Below are 25,559 nucleotides of genomic sequence, written 5' to 3'. Positions count from 1 at the left end.
TGTCAAGCGTTATCAAATCCATGCAGGCTCAAGTCGTGTAGTTATACAAAGTCACAAACCTGTATTATCGACGAAAATCTCGTTCCTTGTAGATTGAGATGCATGGCCTCTCTGTTTACTTTAAACATCATTCAAGCGGACAACAGGTGGATGTTAATTTGCCTAAAACCGACATTTTTCATCTTCACTAATAGCTGATCCATTTTGCTGTGCTACTTATTTACTGTTCTCTGCAATGACTGTTTGGAGATGCTGCTCCACAAAATTCAGTGGTGAATAGATGTGTTGTGTATTTATCATACATCTGTTCACTTTAAGCCAATATTCGAGCCTTTTGCCCTGTTACATCAAATTGCATTCTTCACTTAAATAAATAGGTATGAATAAGGTTACTCAAAAAAATGCTTTCGCAGCAACAAATCTGACAAAACTGCAAAAGTTCACCCTTAAGAGGGATATATATATATAGCATTGGTTCTGCACTTCTGCATGCTAAAGTACTCCACATGATACAGCAGGCTGGCTTTCCATCCATAAGGTTACAAATGGGCGGGATTGCCGTTTCTGTTTGAGATAAACCAAAGGAGTTGCAAGTTAGAGTAAAGCATTTATAGTCACATCATGCATACAGTTTCAGTACAAGATACAACACACAGCGAACTGGCAATAGATTGCTTTTTTGTAAATCTTAGCACTCCAATGCAGCTTGAGCTTGATTAGTTCCAGGTGTTGACAGACGGTCCTGTGACTGGTTGCTCATCTAGGGCACGGCGCAACTCCTCAAAGAAGTTCATCTGTACTACCAATGACCACAGAAAAGGAATCAGAGTACAGAAACTAAGACGTAGGAGAACAGTACGACAAAATCGCAGGTTCAATATACCTGATGAGGAAGTTTCATGTGACCATGACCCCATGATGATCCACTAGATCCAGAGTACATCACCGGCTTATCTGGCAAAACATCAACAGCATTTAATAGGTTACTTTGGTTTAGTGCTTCCCGTTGGTACAACTGACATGAAAATTCACTTGAGTGCACAGGGTACTTGATGGTGTTCATAATAACATATTAACATCACGAATTGCTATACAATACTATAATTGCTATCACCATAATTGTGCGGCGTCACTACTGTTGCCAACACTTTATATTCACCTCCATATTTCTATCATAACTTATGAAATGGTAATCTAAATTAAACATAGGTCTAGGATAGTATGCCAGGTCTTGTCGAAATTGATCCTAAAAGATCTAAAGATTCCTCTACCATGATTCATGACATAGTAAATCTCCCATCATGCGGCCTGAATTTGCTTAAGGACTCACCAGGGGAATCATATGACTGATCATTGTACAAGTTCATTGCTGCAGCCCAACCTACAGGGGAAAAGCAGCAAAGGTTTATTATCACATAAGAAGAATGGTTGTAAATAAAGTTGGTTCAAAATTAGTACAGCAACTGTAGGAATACATCTTTGTTATATATGCCTAGACCATCCTTGATTAAAAGTTGCCTAACTTCCGGTAAATTACCGGTGGCATATGCACAATTGCACATAAAGAGAACAGTTGATGGTATGATTAATGAACAAAAAAGATAGGATAAGCAGTAGGTACACAGTTTGAATATTCTTCCATGTTACTAACATGCAGAGAACCCCAAAATAAATCACAACAGGTGCTCCACGTATTTTTCTTTACAACTTATAGTATCTGAATATTGGATTATCAGCCTGTGTAAACTTATTAAAACAATGGGCGGTTCTGTAATATACTGCATGTGCTTTTACTACTTATTCCCTCCGTCCCAAAATATAAGCATTTTTGGACCACGACATAGTCTTCGAGATGCTACTTTGACCAACAATATCTATAAAAATAAAATGTTTTAAATAAAAAGAGTTGCATATAATAATAGTTTGATTAATGATAAATCTAGTAACATCAATTTCACATTATTGATTTTTTTTTATTTTTTTGCTATTAATAGTTAAAGTTAAAAATGGTTGACTTAGCACTATGCTAAAAATGCTTATATTTTGGGACAAAGGGAGTAGTATGTTATTACTGTAGACATAATGTATCACTACCACAATAACATGCAACAATTCCCAGAAAGTCAAAAAGATAAGAACTTATATCATAGAAATTCTACAAGCAGTTAAAAGGGCAGCTTGGTCTCTCTGAGAAACATACGGTCATTGAGAAGCTGGGCAGCCTCACTGGCACAACATCCCTCCAAGGGTATTAATCTTGTTTGACTGTAATCATTCTGAGGATTGCTGAAAAAAGTCTCATGAGGGATAATTGGTGGAAGGTTCTTTAATGAAGGAGCATGGCTCTTCTCTCCATCATTATTGTACAAATAACTAGCCTTCTCAGCCCTATCTGTTTGGTATAACAAAAGTGTTACAGTGTCAGCCAAAAAAAAATCACCTCATAAATTAAATTGTTATGCTTAAACATACAGATAAATCATTAAAAAAACACATGGATAAGGAAAAGATAGCCCATAAAAAAATTATTGGAAATATGAATAATCAAATAAAGACATGTCAAGGTTAGAAGATTCTGGACAGCTATTGGACATAATAAGTAAACTCTGAGTAAAAAACACATTTGACTTGTAAATGACTGATTGTGGGGATTATGATTGCAGGTAGCTTGCATTAGATGCATGAAGTTGCATGTTGTACAGAGTATTGGCATCATTAATACAATGGAGTAGAGGGGCTCATACAAGGATGTTTGCTTGCAAGGATTTCCTTATAGATATAGAGTAGTTATCAACATGGTCGGTGTAAGGCACATATTTTTCAGCCCATTTGTGGAAAAGAAACATGGCAGTTTCACTGCATAGAAATCTACTAGAGGAATAATGAATTAAGTTTGATACCATAACAACCAACAACTGGATAAGACCTTATCAACTAATTTGGAGACCTTATATAGCAGTCAAGCCAAAAAAGTAATAAAGGAAAATATAATAAATCCCCAAAACATCATGAAATCCAACTGATTCAATTGGTAAATGTGATTTACCTCCAGACTTGCGTCGATTGTTAGCACGGTTCCTGAAGCATATTCAGTAAAGATAGCCATCAGAAAGCATATCTATGCATGATATGTAGCAAGATTATTAAAACTAAATAATAACTAACATTAGACTGCAGACAACAGAATATTTCAAGAAATAACTGATGGTTTCAAACAAAATAAATATTTAGCTCATAAATACAAAGATGGAACAAAGAAGCCATATCAAGTTATCAACTAATCAAATCAACAAGGTGATAGACTGATTGAACAATATGTCTTAAGCAAATCTACTTCTTCATTGTGAACTCCACTTATAATTGTGAAATTGTGATTACGCGATCACCTATCAAAGGGCAATTTTCAATATCTGGCAGTACAGTAACTAAAGTATGATAGTCTTTATGCTAGTCATTATATGCCCTGTGTTGAAGTCATGCGTTAAACTTATACAAGCTGACCGACTGGCAGAGTTTTGCTAGGCAAGGTTAGCTTAATCCGCTAACCCAAATTCGAAACATGGGTCATCCTTCACTTGCTAAAACAGGTAGTTAGGTCAGCATTAAACATGCCCTGAAATAAGCCATTAGCCATGTAGCTTGAACAAAGATTTTTCTAAAATAAATATGCTTTTAAGGATAAAAGTTAGTTGCTAAGGTTGTTCATTCTCAAAAAGGCTAAAAAGAGAGACCAGCGAGCCAATAAACCACCACAAAACTTAAAAACGGCAGCTTGCAAGCGACAAAAAGATATATCATATATGTACTAAAACCCACACGTTCTCACAAAAAGCCAACGTCCAATAGAACACCAAATAAAAGAAAACGATATTCGAATTACACTGGACACAGATTTGTACGTGGCACCACAGATCAAGCCCATCAAAGCAGCTCAAAAAATCTAATATACCGCCCAAATCTAAGCAAAACGGCAACACACCAAGCTTCCAATGATCCCGACCACATCAGCATAGAAATGCCCCCAAGCCTCGAAGCATGATACCCAGTAAAAAAAACGCTCAGAAAAGACCCAAATCCAAATATCCAATCGAACAAGCTCCTCGACAAAAGCCTCCCAAATCAGCAAGAAACGCCCCCCAACCAAATCAGCTCACCCACAAAAGATTCAAGCAAAGCAACCCGCCCCTCCTCCTAACTCGCTCTCCCAATGCGATTCTTCACTACGGCCTCCCCAGATTCCAACCAAGAAACGCCACACCTCTCATCACCTACGAGACCCCCCAGCTCACGTAAACGCTCAGGATTGAAGAAGGAACAAAACGAGGCGGACCTGTGCACGGGAGGGGTGTATCTCTTGATGCCGTCCGGGTTGCCGTCCGCCATCGCAGCTCAGCGCGGGGGAGGGAGGAAGGATGGGGGCCTCCTCCTCCTCCTCCTACCCCCTCTTCCTTCCTTTCTCCTCCCGACGAGAGAGATGCAGAGAAGAGAAGAGAGAGAAGGAGAGAGAGGAAGGAGGAAGAAGGGAGGAGGAAATGGGTGGGTGTGGCTGCTACGTGGGCCCATCTTGTCAGTGTGTAAAGTGGCAGTGCTTTGCGCACTGAACGCGGTAATGTCTCTCGGTGTGGAAACTACCGTCCCTGACAGGTGGGCTCGAGGGAACACGCCGTCGAGTGGACCCCACATGTCAGTGGAAGTTACTAGATGTTGTAGAGGAAGGATAGGTTTTTTTCCCGTAAAGGCAGGCCGTAAGGGCCCAACATTGCACGAGCCCACAAGAGAATATGGGCCAGGCCGGATTTGCTCATCTCATCCCCAATCCAAATGTAAACAGGTCCATCGTATCGATGTGCCCAAATTCATCTTGGTTTTGGTACATATAGGCTTAATTTCAAATATTTTAGATTATCGCCCAGATTTTGTAGAATTAAAAAAATGAACTAGATTCTTACAAACTGGTTTCTCAGGATCTTAATCTTAAGCTTCTCAAACATGGCAGAGTTACAAACCTCATTCAAATGATAAATCATCTTCACCAAATACATCCATCTTGTTTTTTTTAAATAAAATATTCATCAATCTACACAAGTCTGCAAAACCAATTTCAATATCGACGAATCAACACTGAAATCGAAATATACATATCACGTATGGACAATTACAGATAAGCTCATGTTCTACTTCTACAGATTACTCGATCTATTCCTATGTTCTACGGATCCTCGAGGTGTAATTTTGAAGGGGCACGAAGCGAGAAACTAGTAGTAATCAATCACAAATTCTCCCAAAGGAAAAAAAAAGGTGTTTAGAAATTTCAGTGAAGTAGTAACAAACAACAAAGAGAGAAATCATGAGTTTATTGAGTATGCATGAGACCTGAAAATACTTGTTTGATCGCCAATTTACATATGCAAGAGCAAGTAGGGATCAATGGCTACTACATTAATCATGAATCATATATAGCATTGATCAAACAAGAAAGCCACCATTAATCACTGGTTCCATTCCAATATCATAGTGATGATCGTTGGCAGCAGCACTGTGCCGAACCATCTGGTTTACTCTTGCAATAGCACGGAGCATTGTCAGGGTAACCAAGGTATCTGCATCTAAGCTTGCACACGTCACCCCGGCAGAACATGACGTCGTAGCACGTCCCTTCATCGGCTTCATGTTTCACGATGAAATGATCCAAAGCCAAATTTTGATTATTTAACACATACGGAAACAAATATTAATACAATGAAAGTTAGTGTAGTGACATGAAAGTTAAAAGTCTTAGAGAGCATATATCCCTAGTACCTGCATAGGGTGGAAGACATGACCATAACAGCCAAGAAAACAGCAGTCAATGGGTTCCCCATCCTTCTCATGGCCATATTAGATGATCTATAACACAATCTGCTTTATATGTTAGAACTTTGCAAGAGTTTATATAAAGGCACAATAGACCTTAGGCATTCAATGTATTTATGTTTTTCCCTGCATTGATGTTGATATATATTGCAGTTGCATTAATGGTGTTAGATAGCACAAAGTATATGGTTTTGGAGGATTCCTAGATGGTTAGATTTATTGTACATATCCCTATTTGCATTTATTGTAGATTGCAAGATTTGAGAATTTATTGATTAATATATTGTTGTACACATTCATGGCATCTAATAGTATTAGACTATTACATTCAATCCTGAACATCATAATTTTTTTTCAATATTGACCAAGCAAGAAGGCCACCAATTGATCGCTTCTAATGTCATTTTGATATCACCGAAAAAGTATCGTTCACAACATTGTGATGAACCATTTGGTTTAGTCCTGTAGTAGTACGAAGAGCGAGGGGAACCACAGAATATGCATGTAAGCTTATACATATTCCCTTAGTAGAACTCAACTTTGTAGCATGTAATTTCATCAAATTCGCAAAATGATCCAAAACTGAAATAGATTATTGAACACATATCAAACAAAGGGTTCATAAACAAAAAGTTAAAATTGCAGTTTAGTAAAAGTTAACATCTTAGAGAGCAGATGGCAAGGTGGAAGACATGAAAACAACAGCCTATGAGAAACCCATCCTTCTATCAGGGTCATAGCTAGCTAGGTGGCACCATGGTCCACGGACCACCTAAAAATTTGAAATTATAGTATATGTGCTAGTTAATATAGTAATAATTGTATAGTGGACCACCCTTTTAATTGACATATTACATATAGATGGACCACTTTTACTTTAAATCCTAGCTACGTCACTGCCTTCTATTCATGGTGGACAATTGGACATGTTAGAAGAATATTACTTCGATCTGGACTCTACTGTATATGTTAGACCTTTGCAAGAGTTTATATAGAGAGAGGCACAGTAGGATCTTAGACACTCGTTGCATTTATGATTTTTCATGCATTAATGTTGACGTGTATTTTCAATTGTATTTATGGGTGTTAGATGGAGTATATCTGATTGGTGGATCCAATAGATCTACCATACAAATCTCCTGGATTTCAACACTTGAGAATTCATTGATAGTCATGTTTCGCACATTCATATATTAGAATGTACATATTTTGTTACACTTTCAACATAGTAAAGGTAAATAGGTAATGCAACACAACTTCTACACTTACAATTAGTTCAATGTTTTTTCTTTCCTTTTCTTTTTTTCATTTATGCAAGAACACCTTCTGAAAGCTTCTACCATAAAAATACGAGATTTGCTCCGGTCCAACAAAAAGTACCTCGAGGTACCAGTATCTCACGGTACTAAATTGTTTCCGATCGTTGGATCTAGCTAGACAGGATGAACATTGTTAGATTGAACGATCGAAAACTATTTAGTACCGTAAGATACTGGTACCTCGAGATACTTTTTGTTGGACCAGAGCAAATCTCTAAAAATACATGCTCCGATGCTTACTTCTAACTAAGTTCCCTCAACTATAACTTTTCCAATAAAAACACATTCATGGTGTTAAGAAAACGTAGGTAAGTTACATTCCAAATGAGACCTATATTTGTTTAAGCACATGAGGTTTTCTGCCTATTTCCAGATTCAATATAGGTTAACACTCCCCTACTTTACTAACGGAAGCAGATCCTCTAACGTAGATTCATCTACATTAGAGGGACGTACTTCGCTTCATCTGCGTCCATTCCGAATCCGACAGCGACGGCGCGATTTCCTTTTTCGTCGTCCTTCGGCCTGGTAGTTGTCCAGCGTTCGGCCCAGTTGTCAGTTGCGGAGGCCGAAGGGGAAAAACAGAGCAACGAAAAGCAGAGCAGGGAAAATCCCCAATCTCGGTCCTTCACGCCAGCGACCGCCTCCTGTGCCGACCACCTCTCGCCGCCGCTCGTCGCCTCCTATCCACCGGCGCTGGCGCGAGTGGAGTAGGTACCCTCAACCGCTCTCGCCTACCCTCAGCCCTGCGTCCTCCCCGTGCGGGAACTCTGTTGCCCCTCCATGGATGTCGAGGTCTGCCGTCTCCATCGACGACGTCGGCCTCAACGCCTCTTGGTTCGAGGCCACCACCATGGGCCACTGCCGCGCCACCGTGGGAGGGAGGGTTGCTGCTGCCAAGCCCACACCACCGCAGGAGGAAGGGCGGCCACCACCACCATGGGCATCTGTAGGAGTGCGATGGCAACACAAGCCGCTGTAGCAGCTTGAGAAGCCAAGAGTGAGATTGAGAAATGATATGAATTGATGTTGTAAATTGATTTGAATTCACAATGTGGCTCAAAACTGATTGAGAAATTATATGAATTGATATTGGATGCGTTTGTCAATTTGGTATGGCAAAAGAGATTGATTCAGTATAGCAGAAGAATCAAGAATGTCACTTGTGTTGCTGTTGCTGCATTGAACATATGTGATGGCTGAGTTTTTATACAGATACAGATTTGGTTCCAGAATGTTTGCTTGCAAAATGGCAAAAGAAGGCTAAACCTGACTGTTGTGCTGTCAATTTGTGAGCAGATCTGAACATGCTTATAAACTAACTTCTCCAGGACAGACTTTTTTGCTTGCTTGCAAAATGCCAAAAAAAGAAGAGCACAACTGAACATGCATACAAACTAACTTGTCCAGGATAGACTTGTTTTCTTGCTTGCAAAATGACTAAAAAACATAAGTACTTCACCAGGACACAAGCTCTTCAGTAAAACCATCACTTGTGATTGGTCCCTGTAAAATAGACAAAAATAATTAAGATTTTTCTAAACATTATCTCCTCTAGATTTGTAAACTAACTTACTGTCAACAGTGAGTGAAGCTATCAATGGCCTCATAATCTTCAGGCTCCTTCCATTTATCCATAGGAGCACTATCATCTGCAAGTTGTTCTTCTGCATCACCTACCTCTTCCCTAACCTCTTGTATCTTGCAAACAAAGCAAATTCGAGGGTTTAGAGAAATAATGGACAGAATGATAACACTGGAAACATAATTGTTCTTCAGCAACATACCATTGATTTTTTTGTTTTGTTTTTTCATTTTTTTCCTCTCTTTTTCCTAGTCTTCTGGTCTTTATCGAGCCAACCTCTTGTTCGTTTTGAACTTCTTGTTTTGACCTCCTTTTTCTTTAGACGTGCATTACTCAACAAGTCATTTGGTGGACTAACATCTGTCTGAACTGTACATGGATCCTCAGAAATGCTTGTACATGCACTGATTGTGTCTTCAATTTGCTTACCAAGGATGTCAAGTGCATTGTCTACTAACATGGTGCACTCTGGAAGTTGGCTGCTCGATTTGCTAAATTGAGAAATTTGTGGGACATAAACCTATAGCGAAGCATAGCATCCATGTTTGGATTTTCGATTATATTTCTCCCCAAATTGTCTTGTATAGTTCCACTCCTTGCTTCTCGTGTCCATCGCTTCAGCACGTAGTGTGGTGGTAATGACTTGATATTCATCAAATCAAGAACTTTCAGAGAATGGGCACACAATATCCCAATTCTATCGAATCGTCTGCAGCTGCATTGAACTGTTTGCTTCAAAGCATCTCCGATAACTTTGTACTCCTCCTCATAGGTGAAATCTCCTATAGATATTCATTGTTACCATCCAATTCCTTGCTGCAAGCTGCCAAGGATTTTTCATATTCACCTTGAAAAGCTTCAAATATAATAGGTGTATACAACTTGCTAGCTTGCACCAACATAGGTGGTGGCCTCCACATATAGATTTTATGCAACTTTTTCCTTGATTCAAATTTTGAATTTAGTTCAGTATTTCTTTTTCCTTGCACCACCCTTTCAAAATGCTTAAAGAACCGAATGATATCAAAATTAGATTTAAAATGGTCTTTCAAGTCATTATTTAGACTTTCACTCAATTGTGTACTTCTCATTCCTAATGTGAAGACATCTTTCATATAGCATTCGGACCATTTTTCTTTCAACTTGTATATACTATCCAACCAGGTTTGCTTGCTCACTTTTGCCCTCATGATGTCAAATTTTTGTTCAAATGCTGCCATGTCTTCGTACTCATACATGCATGCACTAAAATCTGACAGAACACTTGTGTCTTCATTTCTCTCCTCATTCTTCACTCCACCTAAATGTTTGATTGCATTTTGCATAATGTGGAAGGTGCATCATCCATGCCACGCTTCTGAAAACACTTCTGCAACTGCCTTTCCCATTGCCAAATCTTGGTCGGTATAGATTGTTTTAGGCTGTTGTCCATTATGAGCTTTTAGAAAGGTCTCAAACAACCATTTGAAGGACTCAAAAGTTTCATCATACATGAGAGCAGCACCAAAAATTACAGTTTCTCTAAAGTGATTGAACCCCACAAAGACACCAAAAGGCCTACTCTCATTGTTTGTTCCAAAAGTAGTATCAAAACTAACAACATCACCAAAACGTGCATAGTCTGCGATCATTTTAGCGTCAGCCCAAAATATGTTCGCTATTTGTTCTTCACAATCCATTTGCAATGCATATTGGAATGATGGGTTATCGGCAATTTTGTCTTGAAAATACTTAAGCATTCTACATGCTTGGCCATATGCCATCTCCCATTGTCGCTTGGTCCGTAGATAGTTCCTGTGATCTCGGAGGGTGTAGCTAAGGTTGAGTGATCCACCAACTTGGCGACTAGCCAACTCATGTGCCGCTTTCGGTCTTATTCCTGCATCATCTGCTGTTTCAATTTGAAAAGCTTGCAAATCTGAATTTTTTCTTTGTGACACCATTAAATGTAAGGTTTCCGGCAAGTGTAGTGCATGGTTGTGTTCCAATATCATATCAGACACTATATAATTTCCCTTCTTTCTATTCATTTTGAGATTCATGTGGACTTGACAATCGGATCTAGTTTCAGCTCGAGGACACTTGGTTAAATGATCCCTTTTGTCTTGCAATCGATGACCTTCGTTTGCACAAACAAATCTACATGATGTAACACTGCCATCCGACTTGCTTCTGTTTGTATACCTTTTTCTAACCTCAAAACCTTTCTGCCCACTGTAGCTAAGCCAAAATGCCCAAGCCTCATCTGAATTTGTAAATTCCATGCCAACCCGAGGTACCAAACCAGGCATCAAGTTATCTCTGTATTAAAAAAAAACTAATGAGTATGAAACTAGTGCATAGATATGCTGACCAAAAATCGCCAAAACCATGCTGTAAACATTGATTACATATTAGCACACATTATATGTTGTCCATGGCCTTGTATAATTGTATTACACACCTATGTGCTTCCATCGCATGACTGTTTGACATTGTTTGATGGCAGGCCTCGGCAAGATTTTCAACTAGCTGCTTCTTCCATGAGAAAAAGGGAAACTTGATCGATTTCAAAGCAACCTAATGGTGGAAGTTTGATTCAGTGAGCCATTCATGAGAAGTAGAGGCCTAGAGGGCATAAGAGAGGGTTTAGACTTACAAGATTGAAGTACAGAAAGCTCCTGTCCGGCGATCACCTCCTCCACTCACGCCAAAACTTAACAAAACCGTTCCATCCGAGTATGGCGATCGCTGCTCGTCGGCCACTCGCGCCAAAACACGTGAGCGTGTTCCTTCTCGCTCGCTTTGCCGCCAATCCCTTCCACTGACGCGCCTTTTTACCTCCCTCCGCATGGTCTGCAAATGGGCCGAAGGGAGCAGCTGGGCAACGCTATTGGGCCGAACAATAGAGAACCGAGCAGCTGGACGTACCAACAGAAAGGAAATCGCGCCGTCGCCGTCGGATTCGGAATAGACGCGGATGAAGCGAAGTACGCCCCTCTAACGTAGATGAATCTACGTGTTAGTAAAGGATCTGCTTCCTTTACTAACTGGAAATAGGCAGCCCTTCTGGCTATATGTATTCTTGTAAGAAATAATTCAATATAATGTACTACAGATTTTGCAATATGCATGCTACATTGCTACCTTCAATTCCTGGTCGATCATTTGAGTACAAATCATTGAGTAATTAGTCATCTTATTTTCACCGGCAATGCTATAGGCCTATAGCAACCGATGCTCCAAACCCCTTGTTTTCAAATTGCACCAAGGAACGACAAAAGTGTGCCGGGCATACTGAATTTAATTTATGGAATTTTGATGCGTCTCTCTGAATATCCTGTTTGCAACTTCAAACAAAACAAATTATAAATCTGTTCGAACATAAATACTACAAATTGTTCGAGGTTACTATTCTACGGAGTATCATATTATCAGAAACAAACTGCGAGGATCGTCGCGATGCTATAGCATTTAACCGTGCGGTTCGAGCTGATTTCTCACCGGAAATTAACACAAAAAAAAACAGGAAAAATACATGCTAGTTTGCTTTAACTGAAAGTCTGAAACAGAAGGTGAATTGTGCACGGGCTTAATCAGCACACGCGCGCAACAATATTGGCTTTCTTTCTTCCCCGAGAGAATGCTAGCGAGGGCTGATGAGGAGAAGATTTATTCAGACGACTTGACGATGAAGTTCTGGCGCCTGACGGGGTTCATCACCACCGGCGGCCCGGCCGTCCGCGGCCACGCCTGGAACTTCTTGTCCGTCTCCTTCCCCCATTCGTCAGTCGCCATGGTCCGAGTCGTCGTGCCTAGTTTTGCCAAGAAACACATGTGCAAGCAAGCAGTGGTTAGATGCTGATGAACTGCAAGCTACTTTGTTTAGATAATGGAATAGAATATCGGCCTTTGCTTAACGAGCTACAATCAATTATTACACCAATTCACTCAATCACGAGTACGCCTCAACAAGTCATAAAACACAAATAAACTGAAGTAAATACAAACTAATAAACGCCAACACAAGAGAAAGAGCACATAAGCTGCAAGCTACTTAAGCTAGCTAGGCAGCTTAGCTAAGGAGATCTCGGTGGTCAGAGAAGATAATTAAGCTAGCTCACCTCCAAGAAGCTTTCCTTCCGCGATGTAGATCTCGCAGACATAGGCGAATGCGAAGGATGCAGCCACTGATCCGATGATGTACTTGGTCGCCATGCTGTGTGATCACCAGCAGCTACCTAGCCCTGCAAAAGAAATAAAATAGTGATCGAATGTTAAAGATTCGTTTTTGTTTTTCCTGCTCCAGTTCAGTTTTGCGACAGAAAAAAAGAAACTGATAAATCACTGGTACATATTGCAGAAAAAAGAGTATGCGTGAACTAGGAGAAATCTAAAGCATTGTATGTACAAGAACTGGAACGGCAAGCATAGGAAGTGAACAGTCACCTTGAGCAAACAGTGTTCGTTCCTGAGATGTCTTTGGAACTATGGAAGCAGTAGAGAGCAAAATGTTTGACCTTAATTGCGTGTATGTAAGGAGCTAGATATGTGGCGGTTTGGCATCTTAATACTGCCTAGCTAGCAAAGCCAACTTGCCTGTATCATAGTCCTTTGAAAATTGAAATTTGTGACTTGTGAGGCAGGTAGCCAGTGCCATAGACTAATGAAACAGTATGTGGTTAAATGATAGAGAAACTTATAGCTTGGAATGCTTCACAAATTGTTGGTCGTCGTCGCCGCTCTGCTTTTGAGCAGTGACAGCCTAGCAGCCATGGCAAACCAGGGCAAAACAGGGGGCGCCGCTGTATTCTGGTCACTGGACATTAAAAAATATTCAGCACCGCCTATTGACGTTAACGAACTCCTACTGCGTTATATATTGTCATTTTGCGTATTGCTCTCGTATTCTTATCCCCATAGCAAATCTTGTCTTGGAGAAAATCATGTGCTTAGACTTTGTGATGGTAGTATACTAAATTCCTGCTTTAACCACGATCCACCCTCCGAGGCGTATGCCGAGCACGAGCAGTGACCTTGACGTAGATTGAAGGAAAAGAAATGCTCACATATCGCCCTTTTTAATGCAAGCAGCATGTAATCAATTAATGATCAGCTCATAACTACATATAGCGAATCACTTTGCTAGCCTTGCCAAGTACTCCCTCCATCTTAAAAAAAAACTCAACCACAGTATAGACCCTCCTAAAATAATGAATCTGGACAAATCACATCCACTCCTAAAATAACGAATCTAGACAAATCACATTCACTTCTAAAAGTAACGAATCTGGACAAATCACATTTACTCTTAGATTGAGTTTTTTTGAATGGAGGGAGCAGACAAAAGCAGCAGCACGACGGACGGGCTGACGAGCAGAGCTCGGTTGACAGGGTTCTCTGCAGCAGCTATCATGACACCCGTTATTTGCTCGTGACTTGAATAGTTATAAAAATATAAAAAATAATTGGTAACATCGGTAATGAATAATACTTGTACGACAAAAAAAATTCTGTTATTTTGTTTCTTCATGTGTAGATCGAATTTAGACTTTTATGTTTGTATAGTGTCTTATATTATCATAAGCTATCTTATCAAAATTTATAAATTTTTATATAACTGTTTATTTATAAATTGCATGCAGAGCCTGTTTGGTAGAGCTCCAATTTTTAAATTTAGCTACAGCAGTTGAGTCTGGAATAGAGTTATGGAGCGAGTAGAGTTATGGAGCTGCCTAAACCCAGCTCCACCTCTCTAGTTCATTTTGTGAGAGAGCTCTACCCAGCTCCGCTTCCATATTAGATAGAGCTGAAACTGTTTAGTTGAGCTTCAGCTCCAGGAGAGATGGAGCTAGAGCTGGAGCTGTACCAAACAGGACCATCTAGGTACTGACCCGTGTAGAAAATACTTCCCGGAGCTTTGGTTCTTCTGTTCCACTCCACCCATCGGCACAGGCGGGCGTCTGGACTCTGGGCCTCTGGCGTGCGGCGCCCGCGCGTGGTCTGGTTGCGCAGCGCGCTGCGCCGGGTGGAATCCGTTGCGGCGGCGTACACCGTCACGGCGTCACACACTCACACCAGCGCCGCGCGCCGCGGGGGACGTCAGGGACTCGCGCGGGCCATGCAGGTTGGGCTGGCTCTCGGCCTCTCGCCTGTATCTCACGGGGTAGCAGCCCATTGCGTCGGTAGACCTACGACTTCCCCCGTGGGCCGGTCACGTGGAGTCGTACGTGGCCCTCGTCGACAGCGCCGCAGGCCTCTCTCACCACAAGTCCACGATGCTGCCCCGAGGATGGTTGTACACATGGTAGAACAGTCCGAGAGGGGAATAATTTTGCCTACAAATTATCCACAACTTTGCGAGCGTTTCATCCGTTCCGAACAGTCCCCTTCCTCTGCTGCCCCATCATCGCTCATATCTGGATTTTTTTTTAAAGGAGTATATCTGGATATATATAATACCCCTCCGTACTCGTAAAGAAAATTGTTTAGAACAATGTTTAAGTCAGACCTTAGAAATATAAATCATAAATAACTCTCAAATTATTAAGTTTGAAAATATAAAAATTATATAAATAGATTTGTCTTGAAAAATATTTTCATAAAAGTATACATATAATACTTTCAATAAATATTTTTTTATAGAAACAAAAAGTAAAAGTTGTGTTTTAGAGACCATGTCACTGTCCAAAACGACTTCCTTTATGAGTACAGAGGGAGTATTCTTTTTTTTTCATGACTGGACAACCGCAAAATCCACGCGTTCGTCCGCTGGTACAACTCCTCCCTGTCACGGCTAATTTACCAAGACCGTTAATCCAAATCTACGCTCATCATCTCCACCTAGCAGAGGCAGTACAGTCAGCCATTGGCACAGCGTCAGCGTCACTACAGAGTGTGCACGTACATACATGTTGCTGACTGTCTCCTGCTTAATTACTTGATGCTTCCATGTCGTCGTGCTTCCGCGGGGGACGGTTTATTCCTCGCGAATATGCCTCTAATTCGCTGGCATCAACGTACCATCATCCCTTCCGTGCACGCACCTACCCGATCCAAAATATATCCTTCGCTTCAATACAGCACTAGCAGCTTCATCTCATTCGCCCCATCTTCCAGTCTTCCAGGCGTCCAGCTCCAGTTTCTTCTCATTGACAATATATCCAGATTATGCTCTGGGCTTGCTAATTGCTACTAGTAGAATACTAGGGGTGGTCGTGGTGTGCAGGTGAGATTATTGCTATCCATGAACCTGTTTTGTTGCTGGTCATCTAGCTACCCGTGCATGCCTGGAGATTGGAGAATAATTGTGACGATGCAGCAGTCGGCTTATTGGCTCTTGGGCACGCGTGGTTAGATGACCATCAGCAAACAAGTTCGTGAGACGCATGCATGGTTTCGTCGATTCTCTGGTTCATTTGAGGTGAGGCTGCAATAGGAGTTCCTTTTTGTCATGTATGCTTCTTCGATCTCTGCTCCCGTTGACCTCGATCTCGTTATCAGATTCGTGTTTTTCTTTTTCCCTCTCCGCCTTATGAAGAAGCAAAGGCGGTCGCGTTCTCTTTGCGTGGCTCTGTCGTTAACTAGCTACGTCTTGCTGGTTAGGAGTAGTTCTGAATTTGCATTGCAGACTTGCAGTGTGTGTCTCTGAAGACGACGCTGCAAATCGCCATCTCCGTGTGCTTAATTACGATAGGTTTGCAAGGAACAGCGGCTGTTGATGTTGCTGATCGTCAGCAATTCCGTGTTTATGCGTGTCTGATTGCAGGAAAAATGAGTACTAGTAGTACCTGGTATGACGATCAGTTCCAGGTCATCAGTAGAAATGGCGATCTTCCACACAAGATTTTTGTAGAGCAAGAGTACGTTCGATGCCCTGGATATGTTTTAGTACATGGTAAATCTTTCCCTCGGCCAATAATAACGCTGTGGTATCACAAGTTCACAACACCGGAGACTGATCGAGACAAAGCAAGGAGCACCGCGGCACATTGTGTTCATTTTTTGTTTCATCGACAATACATTTTCACCCTGTAAAGGATTATGTGAACGGAGCTTCCAATGTAAATTGATACATGTGTGGTCAATACCATAAACCTCTCATAATTTACACGTTTTGGCCAAGAGCAGGCTCGTACATCGGCCAATTCAAGGTGTTCTTTTGTCCAAGATTACTTACGAACAAAACGGAGTAAAAAATATATGTCCCAAAGGTATCCTTTTTGTTTAGTTTTTGAAAGTTTTTGTTTTTACAACTACTTAGAAGACGCATATACGCGCGCGCACCACTACACCATGTACCTTACTTAGATATCCTTGAATGCACCACTTTAACACATACAAAGATCAACAACACATCCATAGCCTAAAATTGGCTGTGTACATCCGATCGGACGTAGAGGCCACGTTTGTCCCATTTTCTAAAAAGATAGCCTCACTAAAAACCTACTCCCTCCGTTTCACGTTATAAGATGTCAAATTGTTTTAAATTTGACCAAGTTTATAGAAAAAATAGTAATATTTTGGACCAAAAATAAATTTATTATAAAAATATATTTAATTATTAATTTAATAAAAACTAATTTGATAATATAAATATTATTATATTTGTCTATAAATTTAGTTAAATTTGAAGCAGTTTGACTTTGACCAAAGTCAAAACATCTTATAACCTGAAACAAATGAGTATCAAAAGCACAACCCTATATGCACACTTCATCTGTTCTAAAATATAAGAACTTAGAATCGGATGGAATATTTTCTAGCACTACGAATCTGACGGAGAGAGTAACATTTATGTTTCCTATGATTTAAACTCTAATAGGTGGAGTCATGCATACTACACCTTAACCAAAATCACCGTCAATGCTTCTCCTTGGTTTTAAAAATCGAGGGTGAAAAATAACCGATATTGTAGTTCTGGATGAAAAAAGTTTCAAGCAAAGCTAGAATTATTGAAAGATGAGCTTTAAAAAAAGTAACACGTGTTTTTAATTGTTTGAACTTCCATGCTTTATGGCAAATTAAAATGCTTTTTTTAAAAGAAAATATCCAAAAGGTAGAAGTTTGATTTCTATCCATAAGAAAAATTTAAAAAGTTTCGAGAAAAGGTCAATGTTGCTAACTAGTAAAAATACAAATTTAGAACGGGATGTGATCCATTCTATTCAGATTTATTATATTATGATGTATCCTAAGTTTTATACAGGACGATGGGAGTACAATCTCAGGACGATGGGAGTACAATCTCAGGGTGTGTGTTCGACTGCTGCAATGCACCCACACAGCTGCTTGCAATGACACAAATTACTGTACAACATGGCTGTATCGTAGTTGAAATAGGACAGCCGAACACATCCTCAAGTGATTTTGCCTAGACACAAGAGTCCACGTGGTTGGTCTTTGCACAACCAAAGAGTTGACAAATCATACGACCAAACAAGGGATCACTGTTTAAACTTCACACTGTTAGAAGTTGGAACCACCCAAATTCTACTTTCAAGTTCAAAATATTGGCTAAAAAAGCCATCAGCCTTTCCTGCATGTTGTAATGAGTGGGTCCCCACTGAACTTAACAGACTGACAGTCACATTTACTGTTCAGTCGAGTAATAATACAACTGCAGTAGTAGAACACTGTACATACAGACACAGAAATACATAACAGAATAACCCAGTAGTCCAGGGTTGTAAACGGAAAAAACCCCGAGCCAGGGATTCCAGAGCCTCCCGCACCCCACCCCCAAAAAAATTCCCACTTCCCTCTTCCTCCATTCGATTCTTCCCACCACACCACTCCCTCCGCCCCTCCGCGTCGCTTCCTCCGCCGCCACCCCCATGGCCACCACCACCACCACCACCTCCTCCTCCTCCAATTCCCAAAACCCTAACCCCTTCAACCTCCCGCCATGGCTCCGCAGCCTCCGCTGCCCCTTCACCTTCCTCTGCCCGCCCCCACCGCCCCCGCCGCCCCCTCCTCCTCCGCCGCCGCCGCCTCCCCCGCTGGAGGTGGTGTCGCCGTCCCCGCGGTGGAGGCGGCCGGGGCTGAGGGTGACCACGGAGTACGACAGCGAGGAGGCCATGTTCGCGCACAAGGTGTCGTGCAAGGTCGCCGGCGGGCTCGCCAAGCTGCGGCTGTCGTTCCAGAGCGACCCGTCGGGGCAGGGGTTGGGGGAGGAGGCCGACCCGCGGCGGCAGCTATTCGTCGCGCCCGTGGTCGGGCTCATCGCCAAGAATTTCTCCGTGCTGTACGACGTCGAGGCCCGCAACGCGCTGCTCAGCGGGCAGGGCTCCCTCCCCGGCGGCGCCATCCAGCTCCGCGGCTCACACGATGTCAAGGTAAATGGCACACTTCTTCTTTTTCTGGCTTGAATCGTTAGTCACCCGCATTTACCCATCAAGTGTTGTTCAGCTGTTCCGTTGCTTATGATATAGTATGTGTGCATTTTGTTAATTTACTAATCGCGAGAAAGGGGTTCTCAATTTTTCATTTAGACAGTTTCTCGGTAAAATTGATCAGCTTTTCACATGTAGCTGTGGTACTGGAACCTAAATACTTCTTTCTTTCTAATGGGACTTTTTGTTGACTTTCAGGAGCGACAAGGAGAAGTCTCAGTGATCACTAGGCTGGGTGATCCGTCTTATAAACTTGAGCTATCATCCTTGGTGCCTTACAATGGTCTGGTGAGTACCAAGTTTCATGGATTTGATCTTTTTGGTTTGTTTGTTTGATAAAAGTTCTGTCAAGGTTCAGTGGTCATAATCGTATCAGTTTTGCAGTCGGTGCTATACCTTACAAATATATATATATATATATATATATATAATTTTATATCGTGATGATAATGCACTTTAGCCATTGGTTCTGAATGGGCTTACAGATCACTTTTATCCCTCAGGCAGAACTCTATGCTATAAAAAATGCTGACTAGTCGCCCCACTTTTCAAAAGTCATTTCATATTGTATGTTTCATATTGTTTAGGCTCTTCTATGTATATTTCTCCTGCATCCAATGGATCATATATCCTGAAGTTTCAATTTTGAGGGTTTGTAGAAGAATATGATCTTTGGCAACTAGAATTCATGCTAATTTAGTTTTTTTTACTAGCATAAGGCATATAAACCCTGTTACATGTAGAATAAAATCCTGATTGTTGTACGCAGCCGAGAGCAACCCTCCACTTTCCTATTGGTCAAGTGTCAGTTGAAGAGAGGAGAAACGAAGCGGATGAGAAAATGTTATCCCTTTATGGAATTGCAAAATCTGATTTCTTGGATGGCATTCTTACTGCCCAGTACAGTGAAAACGATATTAATCTGAGATATTGTTATAAGGTGATTTTTACAATCTTTCACTTTGGTTTGTTTTCCAGACTATTTGTTTAATTTGACTTCAATCATACGCTCTCTATGGCAGGACAATGAACTAACTTTAATTCCCAGCGTGTCCCTGCCTTCCAATGCTGTATCCTTAGGCTTCAAAAGGCGGTTTGGTCCTTCTGATAAGTTGAGGTCAGCATTTGGGATTGTTGCCATGCCTATTGATCTATTAGTCATTTGTCTCTAATTGTCTCTGGTTTGATATTTTTAGCCACCACATATTCATGCTTTGTAGGCTGCAAATTTCCACAAATTTTTCTTGACAATTATACACTCATTAGTGAGAACATCAATAAAGTTTCAGAACTGAAAATAACAGACACTGGAGGTGTTTCGACCTCAATGACTACATCTGTACGGATATTTTATCTCATTAAAGTTGAAAATACTTGCACTGTTTAGAAATCTGACTTGTTACAATTGTGTACCACATGTTGTAGCATGATTTCGTTATGTGATGTCCTGCTTGAGCATGGCTTTCGGATAAATTTTATGGATAACCTTGTCATGTCAAGATTTTGCAACCACCAAGCATGTTTATGAGCATATCTACAAGTTCCTGTGTGTTAGCAAGATATTCTGCATGAATGATAATGGTGTTCATGAGTTTTACATACTTCAACTGCAAAGTTATCTGTCTGGCATTTTTTTTCTTCACAAAGTGTTGAAGGATATGGTGATTGCTTAGCATCATTGGTAAATCAAGAATTGTAAATTTTCATTGGCTGATCAATTGCTCAATTTCCTTTATATTCGTGTTAACATTACAGTTTAATATGGTTGCTGGGATGTATCGACTGCATAAGGCCAATTTAAAATTTGGACCAGGATATTTTCAGTTATGCCCAAGGAGGCAAAAGGGTTTTGCATCTTCATGCATAATCTTTGACATCTGGTAGTTAGCTTCTTTCCCAATGTGTCTTTTTAATGTTGGGTTCCCCTTTTCAGCTATCGTTATGACTTTACCACTGATGACTGGAATGCTGTTTATAAGCGCACAGTTGGTAAAGATTTCAAAGTGAAAGCTGGTTATGATTCTGAGGTGCGAGTTGGATGGGCTTCAGTTTGGGTATGTATTTACAGCCGCCTTGTTTTGCTATATCTGCATATCTTACATTACTATTGGAGCAAGAGAATTAGAGAATACAAAATAGGGTTCTTTTAGTGATCTCATCAAAATTTCGAAGTTTTTTCTTGTCCAGACGAAAGGTTTAAACACACAAAACTTTCCATTTATTAAATCTGAAACCCCGAAAATGCACATATACCAAAGTTCTTTTTTATGGCCATTTGTACCATTGTTAGCCATCTATGCTTGCTGTGCGCGCGCTAGTGTTGCAGATATATGTTTTTTTAATGATCAATAATTAATATAAGCAATGTTGTGTTGACTGTAGACTGTATCTTTATGCCTTTCATGGGGGGCATTTATCCTTTGACAGCTGTTTTGACAATTTCTTAAACTACGACAGTTTTGTTGAAGTGCTGGTTTTTATGGCTAAAACATGCAAAACCTGACTTTGCATCATTAGACGATTTGTCCATTGAAGCTAATATTGCCTTCTGATGGCTCAAATGTACTGTACTTTTATGAGCAATTCGTGAGTTTCGTTTTCTTGGATGCTAGGTGGGTCAAGAAGACGGCAAGGCAAAGACCGCACCAATGAAGACGAAACTTCAGCTCATGCTTCAAGTTCCTCAGGACAATTTCCGCAATCCCACCTTCCTGTTCCGTGTGAAGAAAAGATGGGATCTGTAGCATATGCTACATTATATACTCCATTTGTATGGGGATACCAGTATTGGGTACTCGGGATTTGGCCAACATTTTGTTGTAAGCTGCATAGGATGGCTTGAAAAAAAAATCCATGAAGCCTTTCCAATTCTCATCATGTAATTCTGCCTGCTGTACATAACGGCCATCGTTCGTTCCGCACATAAGCAATTTGATTTCCATGTAAGATTGTTCACCCCTTTACTCGAAGTTCTGGGCTAACTTTTCCGGAGTGCTATCGGATCTTCACTCCGATTCCGAATCCGTTTTCGAATACTCTCTTGATGTCCTGCTCCGATGCTCCGAGTCGACATCGAAATCGGAGAGCCTAAGGCATAAATAGAGCCATAGAGGGACGCGCGCGATGCCACGGACTATCCACAAACACCAACAGCTGCGTCGCATCGCTAGCCAACACGTACGTACAGCGCGCACTTGCACCTAGAGCGCCATGGCGAGTAGGGTTCATCCACTCCTCGTCGCGTTCTTGGTGGTGCTCCTCGTCGGCACTTGCCAGGCAAGGCCGGCTCCGGGAAAGGCAGCGTCGTCGTCGCCATCGGGAGTGGTGGACGGCATCACGGCCATCTACAACTTCGGGGACTCCATCTCGGACACCGGCAACTACCTCCGAGAAGGAGCGGCCGCCGGCGCCATGATGGAGCACACCGTGGCGCCTCCCTACGGCGCGGCCATCGGCGGCGCCACGGGGCGGTGCTCCGACGGGTACCTCATGATCGACTACCTCGCCAAGGACCTCGGGCTGCCGCTGCTCAACCCGTACCTCGACAAGGGCGCCGACTTCACCCACGGTGTCAACTTCGCCGTCACCGGCGCCACCGCCCTCGACGCGGCGGCCCTCGCGAGGATCGGCGTCGCCGCGCCGCACACCAACAGCTCCCTGAGCGTCCAGCTCCAGTGGTTCAGGGACTTCATGAGCGCCACCACCAAGTCGCCCGCCGAGGTGCGCGACAAGCTGGCGAGCTCGCTGGTGATGGTGGGCGAGATCGGCGGGAACGACTACAACTACGCCTTCGCCGCGAACCGGCCGCGGCCGGGAGGGCGCAGCGCCGCGGACGTCGGGCGCATGGTGACCGGCGTGGTGGAGTCGGTGGTGCTCGTCCCGGAGGTGGTGCGGTCCGTGGTGGGCGCGGCGAGGGAGGTGCTCGAGATGGGCGCGACGCGGGTGGTGATCCCGGGCAACTTCCCGCTGGGTTGCGCGCCGAGCTACCTGGCGGCGGTGGACGAGACGGAGCGCGCGGCGTACGACGGGAACGGGTGCCTCGTGGGTCTCAACCTGTTCGCGCAGATGCACAACGTGCTGCTGCAGCAGGGGATCCGGGAGCTGAGGCGGTCGTACCCGGAGGCCACGGTCGCGTACGCCGACTACTTCGGCGCGTACGTGCGGATGCTGGAGCGCGCGTGCGAGATGGGGTTCGACGGCGCGGCGCTGACCAACGCGTGCTGCGGCGCGGGCGGCGGCAAGTACAACTTCGAGATGGAGCGGATGTGCGGCGCGGGCGGGACGGCGGTGTGCGCGAGGCCCGAGGAGCGGATCAGCTGGGATGGCGTCCACCTGACGCAGCGCGCGTACAGCGTCATGGCCGAGCTTCTGTACCACAAGGGCTTCGCGTCCCCTGCACCCGTCAAGTTCCCGCATCAGTAGAGGCCAATGTAGTACCGAAGAATGAACATTTCTTTGAGTTGGAAGTATTTATTTTTCTGAGTTTAGTAGTATTACGATGGATTGTACACAATGTATGAGAATTGGGGTTATATTAATCGCATGGATTGTTATTGTCCTATGCAATGTAACATCATAGTTTATTGCCACAATGTACTACTGAAGAATTAACACTTCAGCTGTTATATTCCTTGGATAAATGAGTATGCTAGTCAGCTGTTATATTCCTTGGATCTACGTGATGAAATTACACAGGAGCACCAGGCTTAGAACCATAGGTTCGACTGTTCGAGGCCCAGATATATGCTCATTTTTTGTCAAACTTTTCATAAGCTTTATTGACAATTCAACATCCTCTTATCCGATAATGTACCACATGCAGTTGGGATATACATTCGGGATTCGGCATTATGATATCAAAAGATATACTTCTCATAGAAAGCACAAGCTTATGACGGCTCTAGCCAGAAACAAGAGGAAATGCATACATTGTAGAGTAAAACTTCAGTTGAGGTCCAAGTATGGGGCAGATCGAACAATCTCGCGGACAGAGCAAGCAGAACTTATGTTTCTGCATCAGGGCCAACACAAATTATTCTGATGGGCTAGGGGGTTTTTCCTTGGGATGCTTTGATCCATAGTGATCAATCAATTGTTTCTCATTGGCCAGTTGAACCTACACAAAGAAAAGCGATGTTTCATTAAGTTGATACCACATCCACATGTGCGTGCGCATGCAAAAATGAGTCAACATGGTGTAGGTCAGATCAAGCAGTGACCAGTAATAGATTCTAATTCAGTTACGAAAAAATGTATTTATACCACATATTTTCGCTTGGTACCAAATAATACTACAATTTTTTTCACCTTAAAGAAATAATATGATTGCTCAAATCTTCCATCTATACCATTTATCAAATTGGGAACAGCATTGTCCAATGATAAAAAAAGATGTAGGATGATGCCTTCACTGTTACTCCAACCAGTGGTGGAGGACAGAAGGGGGCTGCTTCATCAGTTGGAATCAGAACTCACTGGAGAGAAGGCTTTATAATGGTATTTATACTATTCACAACAACAACATTAACAATTAGCAGAACTTAACATAAATAGTTCAGATGGAAGATATGAGCAGTGTGATATTTTCCCAAAGGGGAAAAAATGTGGTACTAATAGGCACCAACCAAAAACTTGCAGTACAGACACTGAGATGCAATTTTCTCCTTTGCAGATGCTCATCTTTGGACCTACCTCTCGACTACACACTCATCAGTATAATACAACCAAAACTGAGAATAAATGATTGATCCAACTACAAATTTTGCCTAGAACTATATTCCCCAACCCTTCCTGATTGTTCAACCATAACACAGTATTCATCAGAGGCAGGGGCGGATCCAACGTGGGTGTAGGGGGGACTCAAGTCCCCCCTACACCCACAAAACCCATGGATACCCCCTAAGCCCCCCCCCCCCCCCCCCCTTAATTTTTTCATCATAGTTGATAAGATAGGAGGTGCTAAAGGTCTCATAATAGCATTTTAGCATAGTTTAATACTGAGATTATGTGTTTATATCGGTGTACTCAGTATGTTGAGTCCCCCCAACTTTTTGTTTCTGGATCCGCCCCTGATCGGTGACTATCATAGAAATGGTAATGGACAAACAATATAACAGCAGCAATATCTCCCAAAAGAACATCACTAGGGTAATGTAATCATACTAGTTCCACCCTTGGCAGGCAGGCTAGATGCAGTGCTTAGAGAGACGAAGTTAGAACAATTACAATAATAGAAAATTATCCCCTATGAAATTTCCACATCAACTCCCTGTCTCTCCTTACCCTGTAATTGAGGTGCATCCGGGGACTATAGACGAAGACGGACAAAATCGATCACTCGGCTCGAGATTTTCAGATCGCATGGGATAGGAGCATAGGGCTGGGTGGATCGTGGATGAGACGATAACAAGAAGCTAAAGATCCAGCCAT

The 25,559-nt window shown here is 42.2% G+C and overlaps 4 protein-coding genes across 5 annotated transcripts; 2 read left to right on the top strand and 2 right to left on the bottom strand.

Moving 5' to 3' along the window:
- Window positions 1-422: 422 nt before the first annotated feature.
- Window positions 423-4,537, bottom strand: LOC127764437 (uncharacterized). Of its 2 annotated transcripts, none has more exons than XM_052289318.1 (6): window positions 4,331-4,537; window positions 3,047-3,078; window positions 2,201-2,392; window positions 1,331-1,381; window positions 884-954; window positions 423-799 (listed from the first exon to the last, which is right to left on the bottom strand). In XM_052289318.1, exons 1-6 carry the CDS (start codon window positions 4,381-4,383, stop codon window positions 791-793), a joined length of 408 nt encoding a protein of 135 aa, XP_052145278.1. In that variant the 5' UTR covers window positions 4,384-4,537; the 3' UTR covers window positions 423-790. The 2 variants fall into 2 exon arrangements, with proteins under 2 accessions (XP_052145278.1, XP_052145277.1); XM_052289317.1 differs by having other exon boundaries at window positions 423-794; window positions 4,331-4,534.
- Window positions 4,538-12,029: 7,492 nt separating this feature from the next.
- Window positions 12,030-13,395, bottom strand: LOC127764248 (uncharacterized). Its single transcript, XM_052289102.1, has 3 exons — window positions 13,186-13,395; window positions 12,861-12,983; window positions 12,030-12,551 (listed from the first exon to the last, which is right to left on the bottom strand). Exons 2-3 carry the CDS (start codon window positions 12,952-12,954, stop codon window positions 12,409-12,411), a joined length of 237 nt encoding a protein of 78 aa, XP_052145062.1. The 5' UTR covers window positions 12,955-12,983; window positions 13,186-13,395; the 3' UTR covers window positions 12,030-12,408.
- Window positions 13,396-18,506: 5,111 nt separating this feature from the next.
- Window positions 18,507-22,076, top strand: LOC127761243 (outer envelope pore protein 37, chloroplastic-like). Its single transcript, XM_052285509.1, has 6 exons — window positions 18,507-19,073; window positions 19,329-19,418; window positions 19,900-20,070; window positions 20,153-20,247; window positions 21,064-21,184; window positions 21,743-22,076. Exons 1-6 carry the CDS (start codon window positions 18,573-18,575, stop codon window positions 21,872-21,874), a joined length of 1,110 nt encoding a protein of 369 aa, XP_052141469.1. The 5' UTR covers window positions 18,507-18,572; the 3' UTR covers window positions 21,875-22,076.
- A 264-nt stretch (window positions 22,077-22,340) lies between these two features.
- Window positions 22,341-23,651, top strand: LOC127762916 (acetylajmalan esterase-like). Its single transcript, XM_052287449.1, has one exon. It carries the CDS (start codon window positions 22,341-22,343, stop codon window positions 23,550-23,552), a length of 1,212 nt encoding a protein of 403 aa, XP_052143409.1. The 3' UTR covers window positions 23,553-23,651.
- The last annotated feature ends 1,908 nt before the right edge of the window (window positions 23,652-25,559 follow it).

Source organism: Oryza glaberrima, chromosome 2, assembly GCF_000147395.1.
Source record: "Oryza glaberrima chromosome 2, OglaRS2, whole genome shotgun sequence".
NCBI lineage: Eukaryota > Viridiplantae > Streptophyta > Magnoliopsida > Poales > Poaceae > Oryza > Oryza glaberrima.
Note: the sequence above shows the minus strand (reverse complement) of the source record. Positions and strands in the feature narration are given on the sequence as shown.

Coding starts and splice junctions, on each gene's coding strand:
- LOC127764437 (XM_052289317.1), bottom strand. CDS start 4,383: ATGGCGGACGGCAACCCGGACGGCATCAAGAGATACACCCCTCCCGTG. Junction 3,079..4,330: donor TACACCCCTCCCGTGCACAG/GTCCGCCTCGTT, acceptor AATATGCTTCAG/GAACCGTGCTAACAATCGAC. Junction 955..1,330: donor TCAGTCATATGATTCCCCTG/GTGAGTCCTTAA, acceptor ATGTTTTGCCAG/ATAAGCCGGTGATGTACTCT.
- LOC127764248 (XM_052289102.1), bottom strand. CDS start 12,954: ATGGCGACCAAGTACATCATCGGATCAGTGGCTGCATCCTTCGCATTC. Junction 12,552..12,860: donor GGAAGGAAAGCTTCTTGGAG/GTGAGCTAGCTT, acceptor TGGCAAAACTAG/GCACGACGACTCGGACCATG.
- LOC127761243 (XM_052285509.1), top strand. CDS start 18,573: ATGGCCACCACCACCACCACCACCTCCTCCTCCTCCAATTCCCAAAAC. Junction 19,419..19,899: donor TGGTGCCTTACAATGGTCTG/GTGAGTACCAAG, acceptor TGTTGTACGCAG/CCGAGAGCAACCCTCCACTT. Junction 21,185..21,742: donor TTGGATGGGCTTCAGTTTGG/GTATGTATTTAC, acceptor CTTGGATGCTAG/GTGGGTCAAGAAGACGGCAA.
- LOC127762916 (XM_052287449.1), top strand. CDS start 22,341: ATGGCGAGTAGGGTTCATCCACTCCTCGTCGCGTTCTTGGTGGTGCTC.